Source organism: Siniperca chuatsi, linkage group LG20 (assembly GCF_020085105.1).
Source record: "Siniperca chuatsi isolate FFG_IHB_CAS linkage group LG20, ASM2008510v1, whole genome shotgun sequence".
Taxonomy (NCBI): Eukaryota; Metazoa; Chordata; class Actinopteri; order Centrarchiformes; family Sinipercidae; genus Siniperca; species Siniperca chuatsi.
The window spans coordinates 15387581-15404386 of NC_058061.1; the positions used below are offsets into that span (position 1 = coordinate 15387581).

Consider the following 16806-nt stretch of genomic DNA (forward strand, 5'->3'; position numbering starts at 1 on the left):
CCTCATTGGATTCACTTCCTTGGTTCCACCAATGCAGCCGGTAACCCATTTTCCTTGTACCTGGACCTGTATCTACCTATTTGCCTGTTACCTGTTTGTTTCCTGTCTGCCTACCGGTCCGTCCGCCTGTACCTGTATGTAAGCCACTTCACCCCAATAAACACTGTAGCCATCTGGCTACTTCATCCTCATACCGCTTCCTGGTCGTCTGCTTTTGGGTACACATACTACACCACATACGACACTCTGATTCAGTAAACTCGTCATATTCGGTGCCCCATGTCGCTATTATCCAAGCTAGCGTAGTGGTCATTTTTTGCTGGACCCGTGTCACTGTGGTTTCCGTGGGAATGCAGCCATTGAGGATTTCATCAATGGAAGTAGGCGTGGTCTAAACTGGGTTGGAAAAACGATAGGCGCTATTGTTGCGTTGTCTGAAAGGGCCTTAAGAGCCACAGACTATTATGCTAAAGGTTTAAATTTCCACAGGTAAAAATATGTGATAATTATATTTTTGATGTGGTAAATGTTTTTTTGCATAACATGAATCTGGGAGATAGCATTGCAGTTCCTTTCAGGATGTCAACCAGACATTTTAAAAATACAAGAGAATATTTAAGTATTTAATTATATTTAAGGGGGGAAAAACAACTGATTGGAGGTGGAGAATGGTCTCAATTCTTAAATATTGCCCCTTTTAAGAATTACTATGATTCCTGCAGTTTACAGTAATTTGAGCATTAATTTAGAACAGTGGTTAAACTGTATGTTGGAGGTTTCTTGAACACCTGCAAGCCAATCAGACATTCCCTGTTATTCCTTGGTTACCTACTTATAAGTCATAGCATAGCAGATTGGAGGATATGTTCAATAAATGTAGGCACTGGATGGTTAATAGAAAGTGTAAGATAAGAGTGACATTATTAAGGGTAGTTAGAATGGCCATCAGATCAAACCTCCATCATTGTCCATTTCCTGGACTCAAAGTAGCACCAGGCGGAGAGAAAGAGGGATGATAAGTGCAGTTGTAGGAGTCATTATGTAAAAGCACTAACAGTCTTTGTCCTCACATGCAGTCATGGCTGCTGTGACTTTGATGGTGTAGTGGGTGTTGTAGAATGTCCTACTATAGTGTTTTCTTGAACAAATCCCCCATAATTTTTCAAGACAAGCTTGACAGTATCAAACCTGGCTGGAAATCAACTGTGGGTCTGGCAGACAAATATAACGAGGGATTGTTTTTAATTTGCTATTGCTTCTTGTGTCAGGTGATAGACAGTAAGCAGAGCATTCAGTGGTTTTCCACTGACATTAATGCTGGCAAAAGTGTCTGTGGCAGGTCTGGGTTTCACATAAGCATGTTTAACAAATGAAGATGGTGTATGTATCAGACAAAAACATAAGGGTAACCATCTAACATATTTCCTTACTATTTTGTGAACATGTACATGTGTAATATGTAGGGATTTTTTTGTTTTTGTTTTGGGGCACTTCTCACTGATCTCAGCCTCACAAACTCCTTTACAGACTGTGCAGTGACCTGGGACCAGGTGGTTGATCTGAATCAGGCTACACAGGTATTAGTCCTCACGTTATGATCATGCTTAGCAGTGAAGTGTAGGAAACTACAGTAGCAGACCATTGACCTGCATCACACTCATGCACATCAATAGGTTGAATGTGAACATAAACAATATCTATACATGATTACCTTTCAATATTTGTCTCAAATTCTTTCTGATAAACACACCATTTTCCTTTGTTAAATGTGTAAAACTGGAATTTGCTATGGACATCATGGTCTATGTAAAACCACTTAATGTGGCACTGCAGCACTGATATAAAAACAATCAGCTCAAAATGAAAGAAATTAAGGCTTTATGCTTTGTGTAAGATGTTATTTCCACACTGTCCAACAGTGAATCAGCTCCCCAACACACATGCACACTCCACCACCACAACCATGCTAAACAACCAGCTGGGCCCAAGAACAAGAAGGCCTTTTCACAACTATTTCAGCCAGTGTGAGTACAGTAATATCACATTCCTAATCCCTGCTGACAAGAAATTAAGTTGCAAAAATGAAATGAACAGGAATGGCTCCAAAGCCTGAAATAGCTGCATCAGACAGGAGTCTCTGAGAATAATGTAATTGGGGTGCTTAGTGACAAGCCGAGCAGGGAGGGAGCGAGGGAGGATGAAAGTTCAGAGCTCTTCCGGGCATCCACACAATAAAAAGACACATTAGTGTTAAACAAAATGATTTGTTAAGATGAGAGGTAAAGAGGCAGATGAAGGTTCACTGAGAGTATGTAGCTGTGGTTTTGAAGATTCAGTATGACAGAGGGTAGTTTTCATTTATTAAATAATTCAATAGGAATTCATTTAACCATCTTTAATCAGGTGTAATGAATGAGTGTGACAAAGTAGGAGTTTTGTACATTCTGTAAAGTCGCATCCAATCTATTAGGCTAATCTATCACTTTGAATAGCTCCCTAAATCCCTCTCCCTTAATCTTTACCTAAATTAGGAAAATACACTGCTGATTTCATTAACTTCAAGAATCACACATTACTAACACAGCACATATTTCGCATGTATTTCCCTTTGTGTCAAAACCCCTTAGATGATATTTCTTGATTATGATGGAGAGAGATTGAGCTGTCAGCAGCAATAAGTCAAGAGAGCTCTTGTGCAGTGTCTGCCTTAGGCGAGCGTCATTGTAAAAGATAAAATGCCACAATCACTATCACCAGAAAGATTGTGAAAAGTTTATTCTTAGGGCCCTTCTGATTAATGCAAATTACACCTGGCTGTATACGACAGGCAGGAGCTCTCACTATCTCCAACTCTCTACTTTCTCTGCTCAGCTGCTGTTTTAATACCTCAGTGTGCCACTTCTTTCTTCCATTTTCACATTAAGTCTGTGTTTCAGACATCCCATATAAGTCTGTTTTTGTGATTTGCTTTCAGTTACACTATGGCAAAGGAGTTGCATGATTTCCTTTGTGATGAATTTGATTTATTTTTTCTCACAGGCAGAAAAGTCGCAGTACTGCACTACATGGAGGCATTTTAGTTCAAATTCTGTAAAATGACTGGATTAGAAGGATTTTCTTAAATGTTTAGTGAGTGGAGCAAATCAAGCCCAGCTCCATATATGGTGTCTTGACTAGAGTTTGTTTAAAACAAATTTATGAATATACAATCATTTAAAATGTACCCATTCAAGCAAGATAAAATTTTGATATCAAGATTACAAATTAAATTATATTATTATAATCTCCATTTTTTATTTTGTCAACATACTTTTTCTCTGATGAGTCATGTTTACAATGGCCTTAGTATTGCCAAAACCTTTAGTTGACCAACAGCCCCCCTCCTCCTTTTTTCTCTCTCTGTCTCCCTCTTTGCTTCATTTCTACCAGTTGCTATTGGTCTGAAGATAGTGAAAATGTGTTATACCTGTAGCCATGGAAGCGGCAATGAATCCCACTTAGCCATTTCCCTGGGAGGCAAAACCCTCTTCTTCAGACACACACATGCAAAGGATATGTGAACTGCCACCTGTGATTATGGTGCAGTTACATAACGAGGTTTACAGTCTGAATGTGTGAACCTTGTGATCTACTGTTCTCCAGGCTTGCAGCGCCACGGCGTCGAAGCCTTACATTATGCAGGAACCGGTACAGTACCTGTTGCCGACACAGACCGAGAGGCACTTTAAAAGGACGCTTTGAGCTCCATTAGTTGACGTCCTCGGCCAAACACAATAGCCTGGTGATGATCACACACAGGCTATTGCAAATCACCCTTAGAAGTCTGAAATCAGAGGCTGCGAGGGAGAAAGAATAGGAGCACAGAGAGAGAAAGAGGAAAAAAATAGAGAGGGTTCCTGCACTGATGAATCATTAGTGATAAAGCTGGGGCTGAGCCAGTATGGCTGTATTTAGAAACTTCTCCCTCTTTCAACCCCCTCCCTTACTAATTGTCATCTCTTTTAGCATTTGACTGATGACTGGCTCTCTGAAAAGACATGAGAAAAGGGGAGCAGCCATTCAGCTCTGAGGATAATGTCACACTTTGAAGGGTAACGGTAATGTACTCAACAGTGCTGGTGACGGAGAAAAAGCTACAGCTTGCTCCAAAAAACAACTGAAGGCAAAAACCAGGGACACTGAAGAATACAGGCATAGTGACACATCAAGACAATAGTCCCGTGTAAACACTGAAAACAGCATCTCCTTGGGAGTTAACCATGTTTTCCTAGAATACTTTATGTAGAACAGTGTTACAGAATATGATGAAATAAGAGAACTGACTAATAGAGTGATTGGCATACTTCAATTTCAATTCCTCTGACGTGGGAGTCCTGGTGTGGCAAGACTGACATGTATTGTCAAACACACATGCACACAAGCACACACATACATCCTCAGGTCAAATGTTGTTGATTAGTTGTTGGTGACAAGTGTGAAAGGCATCACTCTGAGAGTGAGACACAGCTCCCAGCAGCATGATATATCGATACACACTCTGCACTGCACATCACACATAGAATCATTTCATTATGGCAACCAATTATCAAAAATACATGAAGATTAGCCCCGGTCACGTCATGACTATGCAACAGTCAATACTCTCACCTGATGCTGCAAAGGCCAGGTGCATTTGCTTTATTCTAAATGAATAACCTCCCATTAATCATCTCTTTTCTATGAAGGTAGATGGTGGGATAACAGGACTTATCTCAGAGTAAAAGCAGAGCAGATGGGCTCAAAAAGGCAGCAAACTCTGGGCTGTTAATTTTATGTAAGTCATTGTGAAATCCTTTCATCTTCATAATGTTTCTTCCATTTACTTTTGATTAACATCTGATCAAATACAATGGGGGATTGTCTGCTGGAGTTTTCTGAATGATACGTCTGTGCATCAAGTTGCTGTCAACTGGTAGTGCCATGATGTGGGAGGGAGGGAGAGAGACAACAAGAGAGAGAGAGAAAGAGAGGAGGGGAGGAGAAAAGAGAGAGAGGGAGGGAGGCTGCAAATGGCAGCTTCTGTGACACTGGGGGAGGGAGGGAGGGAGAGAGAGAGGGAGAGACAGAGAGGAGAGAGGGAGGGAGAGAGCGAAGAAATAGTCAGAGGGAGAGAGAGTGTGAGAGTGAGAAAGAGAGAGAGAGAGAGAACAGCAGTCCAACTAGATCAGATTGCAAAAGATTGATAGAGAGAGCTGTTCAGTTAATAAACGGTGAGGGAATATTGTACAGTTTTATGGGAAATGTGAAGGATAGACTTCAAGTTAGCAAAGATGAAGGATGAGCAGAAGACCAGCTGAAGAAATTGCGTCAGAAAAAGGAGATACAAAAACCTGAATTTTCACTGGGATAATCCTCGCTAAACGCTTCGTACCTGTTTTGCACATCCAGGACTGACTGAGCAAAAGGGTCTTGACCCATGGTTCTGGTGTGATTTGGTCTGGTCAGAACTGCGTTTCATCTGCGCTCGCAACTGCACCTGAAAAAGAGAGAGACAAGAGATCAAGCAAGGATGAATAAATTCAAAGGGGGTCTGTGCCTTGTGCTGAAGATGATGGAGTGGTTTTCTCCAGTATTAGAGTAACACACAAAGAAGGAGCAGCTGCGGTGGCAGATGCAGAGAATGCCTCAGTTTGGTTAATTGGGACACTGGGAGAGAAGATACCACCTTTTAATTCTGCGGTCTGGGGGAGGATAGGTAGAAATAAAGGTAAGAGAAGGACAGAAAACTTCACCTCAAACTTGCAGCCTGAATGTCACATCAATATTCGTCAGATGTCACTGGTCTGTAGTGTTATAAAAGTGGCACTGTATGGCAATGTGTACTCTTAAGCATTCTCTTTGGAGCACATCCACAGTCATTCTGTTGAAATTCAAATCAGACATCTAATACTATCAATTCATAAATCATTTAGTTTTTAAGAAACAGCACATAAAATCATTTTGAATTAGACTAACCTAGTGATTGAACAAATTAAATATCATGACTTTATTCAAGTTCATCTTTGTGTCCATGCACATGTTGTTGTCCCCTAAAACTGAGAGAGAAAATGTATAAAAATTGCTAAAATTGACTATTTATCTGATGCGAATGTAAAGACCAAAAATTGAAGCTGAAAGTTATTTCTGTAGTCTCATTGTTTCATTTAATATCCACTGTGATGTAGTACAGAGCCAAAACAGAAAATAATGTTACTAATCACATATGTACAAGTCTACAGTATTTCACTTTACTGCAGCAGAAAAGCTTTTCTGTAGAATGTGATTAGATACAATATTTTAAATGATTTTTCCACCCTAAGGCTCTCATGCAGGGCTGTTCACCTTTAGCATTTAGCTTAGATTCCCAAAGGGATAAAACATAAAATAAAACAAAAACTGAAATGTTGATGCTAGAAGGCAGACAAAGAGAACCCTTAAAAGTAATCAGTTAAAAATAAAATTAAATCCTGAAGTTAACAAGCAATGAAGTTTGAATCTACAATAATGTGGGATTCATCTCTACAATCGATCCATATCACAGCTTGTTCACCTAGACAGGAGAGGTAAAGCAGAATGAGAGGATATCAGTGCATTATATTGCGTGTAACAATAAATATGATCAAATAATCAATAAATTATTAATTGGTAAAAATCAACTGACAATTAATTAAATAATAATTAGAGTCATTTTTAAGTAAAAATGCCCAAAATATAGAATAGCTGAGTAGCTGTGGGTTTTTGAGCATAAGTCAGACAAAATAAGCAATTTTAGGATACCGCTTTCAAATCTGGTAAACTGTGATGGGAATGTGTCATTACTTTTTACATTTGATAGACTAATTAATGACAGAAGTAAAATATATTTGTTTGTTTAAAAAACAATCATAATTGTTGACTATGTTGACTATAATAATCATTAGTTTTAGGCCTAGACAATAGTGTAACCAGTAGAATCATAAATTCAGTCAATGTAAACAAACACTAATTTCTGCATTACAGCTTCACAATTTGACTTCAACAAATACCTTGATAATAATAATCCACTGGTTACCACTTGAGCACTTTTAGGCACCTAATTTCCTGGGAGTGTTGTATCAGAACTGTAGCATCTAATTTAGCATAATAATTCTGGAAGACAAACACAAGCAGGTATTAACGGATAAAAATTGCTTCAGGTACTGCACTTCTATCAGCGTATAAAGAAATCACTGATGTGAGGGGACAATAGAGACAGAGGATGAAGAGAACGAAGATTATGCAGCGTTGCCTGACAGTTCAATGACCTCATCCTGCTTTTCATCTCAGCTTAGTTCATTTTTATTATTCAAAAGGGATATGTGGCATGCAGTAGGACACACCGAAAACATAAAATATAACACATCCACAAAAAAGGTACAATATAATATCAAACACATGGACAATAGCTTATATATCTTCTTGTCTGACTTAATGTATAACATCTAGCAGTACTATATTAAAAGTAATATATCTAAGCATGTGTGCTCTAACCAACAGGTGTCACTTAAAATTGGAAATTATAGAGTTCAGGTTTAATATGGGTGATTCAGCCTTTGTGAATGGGTACAAGTAATTAAAAAACTGCACGAATAAAGATCAGTGAGAAGCTCACATGTGGGAATGATCAATCAATGGGAACCAGGTGTTTGAACGGTGGAAAAGCTACAGGTGCAGCTAGCAAAAAAACTACAGATTTTGTTCTACTTGCATAGAATATACCAGCTGTTATAGCAATGTTAGAAGGTGACTCAGTTCTTTATGAACACTTCTCTCTACCACTTCTCTCAACAACCACCTGAGATGGCATCTCAGCACAGGGGCTGGCCTACATACCGAGTCTAACAGCCTCCAGGGTTGGATACTGTCTGGTCCTAACTTACACTGTCTTTGTCTCTTTGTCTAGCACTATCACCAATTATTGCATTATATTTGAAGACAACAAAAAAGCTGTGAACTAGTTTGTAATATACTGTCAATCAGACAGCATCTCTGCATAGTGAAGTGGTGTTACTTTCTATAGGAAAATACCTGTAGGTCACTTGAGACGAGATGAGTTCCGCATGGTGAACTATAGGAAAATACAATGACACCAGAGCCTCTGCTCTTCCTTCACAATGGCCTTGGGAGGTGGGCTGGGATCGTAGTGGTTGAGCTCAGTTTTCTGCATGCTTGTCTTGAGATGAAGTACCCTGTCCCACTCCACCTCATTGTTCATCCCAATCCCTTCCATTATTTTGCACATCCAATTATTCATTCTATTCATCCTAATCAGCTGCAAGCTTATCATCTCCCCTAGTCACTCCTCTCAACTCCCCAAGAACAGCACTAGGTCACAAAAGGTTATTCATGAAATTATTGGCTGGAGTGCAAATCACTTTCCGTGTCCTGCCTTGCCTTATGAATCAAAGATGCAAGTTCTTTGGTTACGGATGCACACTAAACTCAGAGTGTTTTAACTGCAAGACAAGGTAATAATATAAATACAACAATACACTACTAATGACCTCCCTCTGAGCTGTTGTTTCACACTCCTCGTAGTACAAGATTTGCATGGTAGTGCTGTAGTGCTCTAGGAATTAACAACCGGTGTTAAAGGCACAATTTGTGATTCAAAATACAAACAAAAACCACCAGAATTCAAAACACAGGATTGGAACCTGCTATGACTTTCACACTGATTGACACATCTCTCAATACAAGGACTAACACTAGACAACAAGTATATCTACACACCTTTAACACCATCAGTAAGCTTATATTTAGTTGTTGTCAGCACTAAAGCAAGCATATATTTATCAAAAAATGCTTATTTTCGTCTATACAACCAGCTGTTCAATTACATGTGAATATACTCTACCTGTAATTATAATATGAACTACTGATTTCCCCTTTAACTTCTATTTTATTTGAATTAAGGCAATTAATATGTATAGCTATCCAGCTGTCAACAGCAGTTGTGTAATCTAATGTCAAACTTTTAGGCCTGATAAAGACTACTGTCAAATATCAGTCAAAGAGCCGGTGACAAAGATTAATCTTTAAGCACCATGTACACTCAGACCTTACATGTGCAGCCTCTCAGAGGGACAATTTGATTGAAAGTTTCCCATGTAGCAACAGCAAAGCCTTTCTGCATGGGTTGAGACTCTAAGGCACTTATCTAATGACTCCAAGGACGCAGAGAGGGTTTTTACTTTCATTTGGCTGGACACCTGACACTGTACGACTACAGTATGATATAGAGCCTACGCACTGGGTAGGGCCGCTCATGTCATGTGTGTAGTGTAGAGACCAAGATGTATAATGTGAAATGCTGAGACGACATTCAGGCTCAAGATTCATCTCAATTGTATAACACAGTCAGTGTAGTTATTATGCCATACAGCCAAGCCCACCTGCCACTACATGGATGAGTCAAGGAGCACAAACATGCTTAATTAAACCGTCTGTGTAAAAGTGCTAGAGACAATTAGAAAGGATGAGACAATCTAGTTTGGTTGACATATTTAAAGATTTACATATTTGAGATGAGTGGTAGGATTACTATTTTTAGCACTAACAGCTGGACTCTTTTGGGAATGTAGTGTGATATTGTCAAAAGGCAAAAAGAGACTTTGGAAGTATAAAAATTTAACATAACATTTAGCTACAGTATGTTGTCCTGATACAGGTATGTGTTTGACCCCTAAGGGGTGATTTTAAAATTGTGCGTGAGGTAATCTGGCTATAGATCAGGAGAACTTCCACCTGAAAGAGTGTGAGTGAGGACGGAATTAGTGTGAGTGTGTGGCAGACGGCAGGGCACCCGGGATTTGGGAACGCACATGAGTGAACTGTCAAGTCTTCAGGGCCCAAATCAGGCAGGCAGACACAGAACGGATGTGGCCAGGCGATAAAAGCTGTCTGCACCCAGAGGGGCCTCAGTCCAGCTCCCATGGGTAAAACTCCTTGACCCTGAGGCTCAACATCCAGTGCAGTGGCCAGGTAATCTGCTGCCTGACCGAGAAAATCTACAGCCGTGCTGACATATTGCAGATTAATTTAATTCCAAACTAACATTTTGACACATACAGTATGAGTATGTGCTTTATGTTGTCAAGTGTGTTGTATGTCTAATCTTGTAATATTCTTGTAAGCTGAAGTTCCAGTATGTAATTACAATGAATATGTAATACAGGGCATTGCACAGGGAAGAAATCTCTACTACCTACTTGTATGGAGCACCATGGGATGGTGCTATAAATGTATTGCATCCTCAAAACATGATTAATGATACTGCAAATTGTACAGAATGGGGTCAAATAAATAGAGTCTTCTCTCCATCCCTGTTCACAGCATCTGGAATTGCATGTCCATGGAATCAGTGGCACACATACAAGTCCCCTAGGTGTATGTTTAAATACACACACACATACCCTCTACTCCCCTAACAAAAGTATTGTACTAAAAGGACAATGGCAAACTTAGAATAGATAGAAGAGCGCAGCTTGTCTGTTGGATGTGTGATGACTGCATGGCATGCTGCTGATAAACTATAAATACAACCAAGACATGCTGAAAACTAACATGCGTAGCCTGCCCTATCACTATTAGGCCTAAAATATGACAACCCTCCTCATTTTATAAAACACCTAACCAAATACGAGGAGTGACTCACATGAAGGTCAATTTTTTCATTACGTAATAATAAACATCTGGTAGGTGATGACTTAGTTTGTCTCCACTGCCAACCTTCTTTATAATTTGAAAGAGAAAAGCACAGGAAATGCCATGTGACACAAGTGGATCTGCTGTGAGGCCAGCTCTTCACTTACCCAGCCGACATCAAAAGACATGAGGACCCTTCAGTGAGGGCCAATTGGATTTTGAGTCGTGATGTTTAAAGAGAGCAAGATGGTGAGGCGAAGGAGTGTGAAGTAACTGAAGTAACTAGTATTATGGATACTCACACTATAAACCTTGTACTGGGAAGTGGGACAGGAAAAGTGTTCTCATAAACCCTAACAATGTTGAACATTCTATATAATTTTACTGTTAACAAAATTACGATAATCTGTATTGTTTCCTATTATATTTATCAGAGTTAGATTTGCGAGTGGACAAACTTAACAGAAGCTGGACTCCAGTGTTACTGCATTACTAAATAGGAAACCTTATAATAAACAAACAAATGTCACATCAACAGAGGAATATATAAGAAATACGTCGTAAAATAATACTTTTTTGTGTAATTTTCCTTACTTCAAAAGGTATTGAGAGAAACTCCTGAAACATGTCAATCATGTAATCAAAAATCAAAATCAAGTTAATATAGTGCAGATTTATCTAGTATATCCACCCAAAAAAATCTTATTTTTATTCAAATAAGAAGAACAAGTCAAAAACTGTGATGATGGTTCTAACACACAGACAGTTCATTTAGTGTGATGATCTATTAATATCAGTGGCCTTCTTTTTGGGCCAATAGCAAAACCGTTTATTTACTTATGTAACAATGTTTTGCTAAAAGCTTTCAGGGTTGGTTCTTTGGTGATGTTTCATATACAGGTATGGTGTGATTTGACCATTATGTCACAGAATGACACTCACATTGTTCTCCTCTCCTGACACTCTCTACAGGGACTGGATTAAAGCACAAGGCTCCCACCCAGCTCCCTGCCTATGACTCACTAAAATGCAGCTTAGCCAGTGATCAAGCTGTGAGGGGCCTTGATCACACACTGGGACTCCAGGTCTGCCCTTCTGCTCTGACCCTGCAGCTGGAGGCGCCGCTGGGAGCATGAGTGTAGGAAGGATCAACCGCTACAGCATTGTGTCATCTGAGGAAGAGGGCCTCCGCCTCACTACCATGCATGGCATGAACGGCTTTGGCAATGGCAAGATCCACACACGTCGCAAGTGCCGCAATCGTTTCGTCAAAAAGAATGGCCAGTGCAATGTGCAGTTTGCCAATATGGACGACAAGTCGCAGCGCTACATGGCTGACATGTTCACCACATGTGTTGATATTCGCTGGCGATGGATGCTGGTAGTCTTCACTCTTGTGTTTGTTGTGTCCTGGCTGGTCTTCGGCTTAGCCTTTTGGGTCATAGCTTTGCTGCATGGAGATCTGGATAACCCAGCTGGAGATGACAACTTCACTCCATGTGTCCTACAGGTCAATGGATTTGTGGCTGCCTTTCTATTCTCCATTGAAACACAGTCTACCATAGGTTACGGCTACCGCTGTGTGACTGAAGAGTGCCCAGTGGCTGTCTTCATGGTGGTCTTCCAGTCCATAGTGGGCTGCATCATTGACTGCTTTATGATTGGCGCCATCATGGCCAAGATGGCAAGGCCTAAGAAGCGAGCACAAACACTGTTGTTTAGCCACAATGCTGTCATTGCCATGCGGGACGGAAAGCTGTGCCTCATGTGGAGGGTAGGGAACCTTCGCAAGAGCCACATTGTAGAGGCCCATGTCAGGGCACAGCTCATCAAACCTCGGATCACTGATGAGGGGGAGTATATTCCTCTAGACCAGATAGACATTAATGTGGGCTTTGATAAAGGCCTGGACAGGATTTTCTTGGTTTCACCCATCACTATTCTCCATGAGATAGATGAGGAGAGCCCCCTTTTTGGGATCAGCAAACAAGACTTGGAGACAGCAGACTTTGAGGTTGTCGTGATTTTGGAGGGGATGGTTGAAGCAACCGCCATGACCACGCAGGCTCGCAGCTCCTACTTGGCCTCTGAGATCCTTTGGGGTCACCGTTTTGAGCCAGTCTTGTTTGAGGAGAAGAACGTGTACAAGGTGGATTACTCTCACTTTCACAAAACCTACGAGGTGCCGTCCACCCCCCGCTGCAGTGCCAAGGACATGGTGGAGAACAAGTTCCTAGTCCCCAGCTCTAACTCCTTCTGCTATGAAAATGAGCTGGCCTTCCTAAGCCGCGATGATGAGGAGGAGGATGTGGGTGGTGGGAGCAGGGCACTGGCAAACCTCAGTCCAGACCGGAACAGCCGACATGAGTTTGAACGCTTACAGGCCACCAGGGCGCTGGATCAAAGGTCATATCGTAGAGAGTCGGAAATATGACCTCTACTCATTGACCCAGGGTCAACTTTCAATAACTTTATCCAAGGGTAAAAATGCAGAACAATGCAAAGTGCCATAGGAAATGCTGACTACTGTGAAAGATTGGAAAATTAATAAGACAACAGTAAAACGGACTTAACTGGAAGAAATGGGAGAAAGCAAGAGTACACAGCTTAGAAAATTGTGGTAAGGAATGTCTACAATCAAGGAAAAGGCTACAGAAAGACCTTCTTCCTTAATGGAAACTTGAATCTTTTTTCACATGGTCATTTTGAGTTAAGAGTGTTCAATGATAGTGCATCAAAAAACTATTATGACAGAACCTTCTAATCAAATCTTAGGTGTAAATACATTGCTTAGGTAAGTTATGTTTTGTGTGCAGTATCAGTTTCCAAAAACACCTCTAAAAAATAGAAGTTGCTATTTCAACTTGTTCTTGGGGACAAATAATAGCGTTACGAGGCTCCTCTTAAGCTCTCCTCGCATTGCTGTAATTTGCTGGACCTGCGTTCAGTGACACATTGAAAATTCGTGCACTGCAGCATTCAGATGCAGTGAGCCATGCTAAAACATCTGATCGGGGGCCACTGAGAACAACATAATTCAAACACCTTCATTTTAGTATTGGTGTGATCCCAAAATCTACCATAATATAGAAAGAGTAGGCAAAATGAATTGCACTATGAAGAACATAAAGGAATATGTTGAACAGAAATGAAATTGTATAGAGAAACACTCTATTTATAATCTCTTAATGCCTCATACTTTAACCTTATCTTAAAAACAAACTAACAAGCTGATTTGGCTGCACTGCCCTACACATATCATGTGTATGTCATGTACTAACATTGCTAAGTAGTCAGGTAAAACAAAACAAAAGCACAAATGGTGGACAACCGACTTAAAAATGTTGTAGTTTCACAAAATTTCTTTTTTGCAAGATACATGTTGCAATATCGAGGTTTGTATTTATCAAACTAATAACCCCACAAAGAAATGCACCTTAAAGTGTACCTTTATTTTCACAACTTGAAATATTATCTAATAAACTAAGTTAAACTAAAACCTGTATGTTGGTAGTCATTGACAAGTTTTCTTCCATTCCATATGGAAATTAAGACTGTAACAAACTGGCATAAATTGATCACCTTTAATGTATTTTTGTCCTCTTTAAAAATGAATCTATGCATATTGTTAACATCATCAGGGGACAGAAATCCTATTGAGTTCTGTGTGATATGAAATTATGTAGTGATATTGCTTTAATCAATACCTAATGCTTAGAAAGACAGCCTGAAATTTAAAAAAAAAAAATGCATAAACTCAATTTCTAAGAGTAGCTGTTATGTTTATCAAATCCATTTGACAAGAGGTAAGTTAAATTGTTAGTCAAAATTTCACATATCTCTAAAACTTTTAAAATGTACACAGGAATAATGCATGAGAATGAGAATTATCCCTGATGTATTTCTTTGGCCAGAGAGCAGTGCTATGGTCATCCTGAATTTGAAATGTAAGGTTTGGGTATTTCTAACCACCCAACAAGCATCCATTCCAAATGCTAAACGAACAAGCATCATAAGGGCAAATGTGTCTACAATAGTAATGCTAATAAGGTTAGAATAGTCCAAACATATTAGCCAACTTACAGTAGCTGGCCCTACATTTCTATTCATTTTACATCAAGAGTGGGTAAATTTAACTGCTCTTTATATTGTTACTAACAGAGTCAATCTCTGTTTCAAACTTTACCCGGGTTATAGACTAATGGCAGGACAAAATATTATTTAATTATTATATGACAAATGTATCCTTTGACAGGTAAAATGAATGTGTGCAAGACTAAATTTGGCTAAAAACCTGTTATCACAGTAATTGCTGTCCAAACTGATATACATGAGCAACAGTAAAACAAAGAGAAAATAGCTTCCTCCTTTTTCACTCCTCATATTGATTTCTCTGGCATTTACAAACATCACATACTATATACTAAATGCATTTGAGCAATATGATAATACGATGAGTTAACAAACTGGACCATGGTGAATGGAAGCAATAAATACTGAAGCTCACCTTTCTGAATTCATTCTAATAAGCATATTCTTAATGATTCTCTTGTAATAAACTGAACATGCATATTTATAATTCTTGATTCACAGATAACAAGTGAAAGGCATGGTGTGATATGAATGACCCTACATTTTTTTGTTTTTATTGTACTTGTATGTGTATGATTTCTCAGATTTGAAACCAAAGTAATAGTAGGTGATTGTTCCCAAGGTAATCTTCCAAAAACAGTTTAGACTGGTCTTGAAAAATGGACAGCCATATTCCAAAAAGGTGTTTGAGTCTCCAGTTCGCAATGGTCTCTTTACAAATTTAAATTATTCCTACAAATATACCATTAATTAAATCAAATCAATCAAAAGTTAAAACCAAATCAAAAAATTAAGTAAGTAGTTATAGATTCAATCATTTGCTATCACTATATACAGTAGTTTAAGAGACAAAATTATGATGCATGACAACTTTTTTCCTTTGGCATGGACAATAGCATTTAAAAATGATCCCTTATTCTAGATTCCTAGTCAGAATTTATCATTCAAACCTCAACTGTTTATGTTGTGTCACAAAATACTTTTTTATCAAGTCTAGATTATCTATTACCTCACTAAAATGTGAATGTCATGTCCCTGTGTAACAATTTTAGTTAACTTTCACACAAAGAAGAAAACATACAGGATATGGTGAAAAACCACAACATGAAAGCAAAGAAGAGAACCAGAAAATGGTTGTTATTTTGGTCACAATGACTAATATTTTCCTAATAGTCATTTAACTCTAGCAGTATGCTTAACTCTATGATATTTCTTGGTTATATGTTGATTTTTTAGAAAATTGAAGGATGTAGTAAAATATAAAGAACATTTTTTGGCTAACAAGTGAAGCATTCTTTACCCAACCCTAAACATTTATTATGCTCATTGCCTTCTGGGAAGGTTCTATACACTGATGTATGAAGCCTCTGTACCTACTCACAAAACTTCAGTGGTTGAAAAAAAAGGTGATGCATCAACAGCTTCTATGCCGCATCACTGAAATGCATAGTTCAATCATTTCTTCTGAATAATTTTTTCGGAGATTGTTTTAGCTTTGATGTTGCCCACCTGAGCCCTTCGAAAAGAAACACACACAAAGGTTTTAGCTAAATATAAAGATTTATAGTGTAAAAAGCATAGTAACGTTATAAAAACTATAATAAGGAGCAGCCAGGCTGAACAAACCTGCTTATTTTTATACTAAGTTCTTTTTGATAGAATACAGCAATCAATATTTATCCATTTTTATCAGAGTATTACAATGAAATTACTATTGAGAGGCAAAAATATAATTCTTGTCTCAGTTTTCAATTATTTAATTTCTGTTGTTTCATTTCAGCACAGATGTTCATGATCAAACAGGTATTTCTCTTAAAGGGATGATTGGAAAAACCTTTGACCTCTGTAGAAGTCTTCCTATGTCCAGCAAAATGTCTACTGGGCTTTTGATTTTAATTCAAAGTCATTTAAATTATTCAATTAAAAACTAACTGTGAAAAAAGATTGTTTTTATCTGTTTTATTGAAAGTGGTCCACCAGTCTGGGCTGTATTGAAATGTAAAATCCAATATAAACCCTGTACATCCTCAA

General features: G+C 38.8%; 1 protein-coding gene and 1 long non-coding RNA gene across 4 annotated transcripts in view; one reads left to right on the forward strand and one right to left on the reverse strand.

The window, feature by feature from the left end:
• Positions 1-16806, reverse strand: part of LOC122868097 — a 42141-nt gene that overhangs the window by 17846 nt on the left and 7489 nt on the right. For both annotated transcript variants that reach the window (XR_006376039.1, XR_006376038.1), the window contains exon 3: positions 5411-5515. This is a non-coding gene — a long non-coding RNA (uncharacterized LOC122868097). The remainder of the gene's footprint in view (positions 1-5410; positions 5516-16806) is intronic.
• On the forward strand, positions 5496-16717 carry kcnj12a (potassium inwardly rectifying channel subfamily J member 12a). 2 transcript variants are annotated; one of them, XM_044179696.1, is made up of 2 exons: positions 5496-5746; positions 11656-16717. In XM_044179696.1, exon 2 carries the CDS (start codon positions 11816-11818, stop codon positions 13115-13117), a length of 1302 nt encoding a protein of 433 aa, XP_044035631.1. In that variant the 5' UTR covers positions 5496-5746; positions 11656-11815; the 3' UTR covers positions 13118-16717. The 2 variants fall into 2 exon arrangements, with proteins under 2 accessions (XP_044035631.1, XP_044035632.1); XM_044179697.1 differs by lacking the exon at positions 5496-5746 and adding an exon at positions 8977-10020.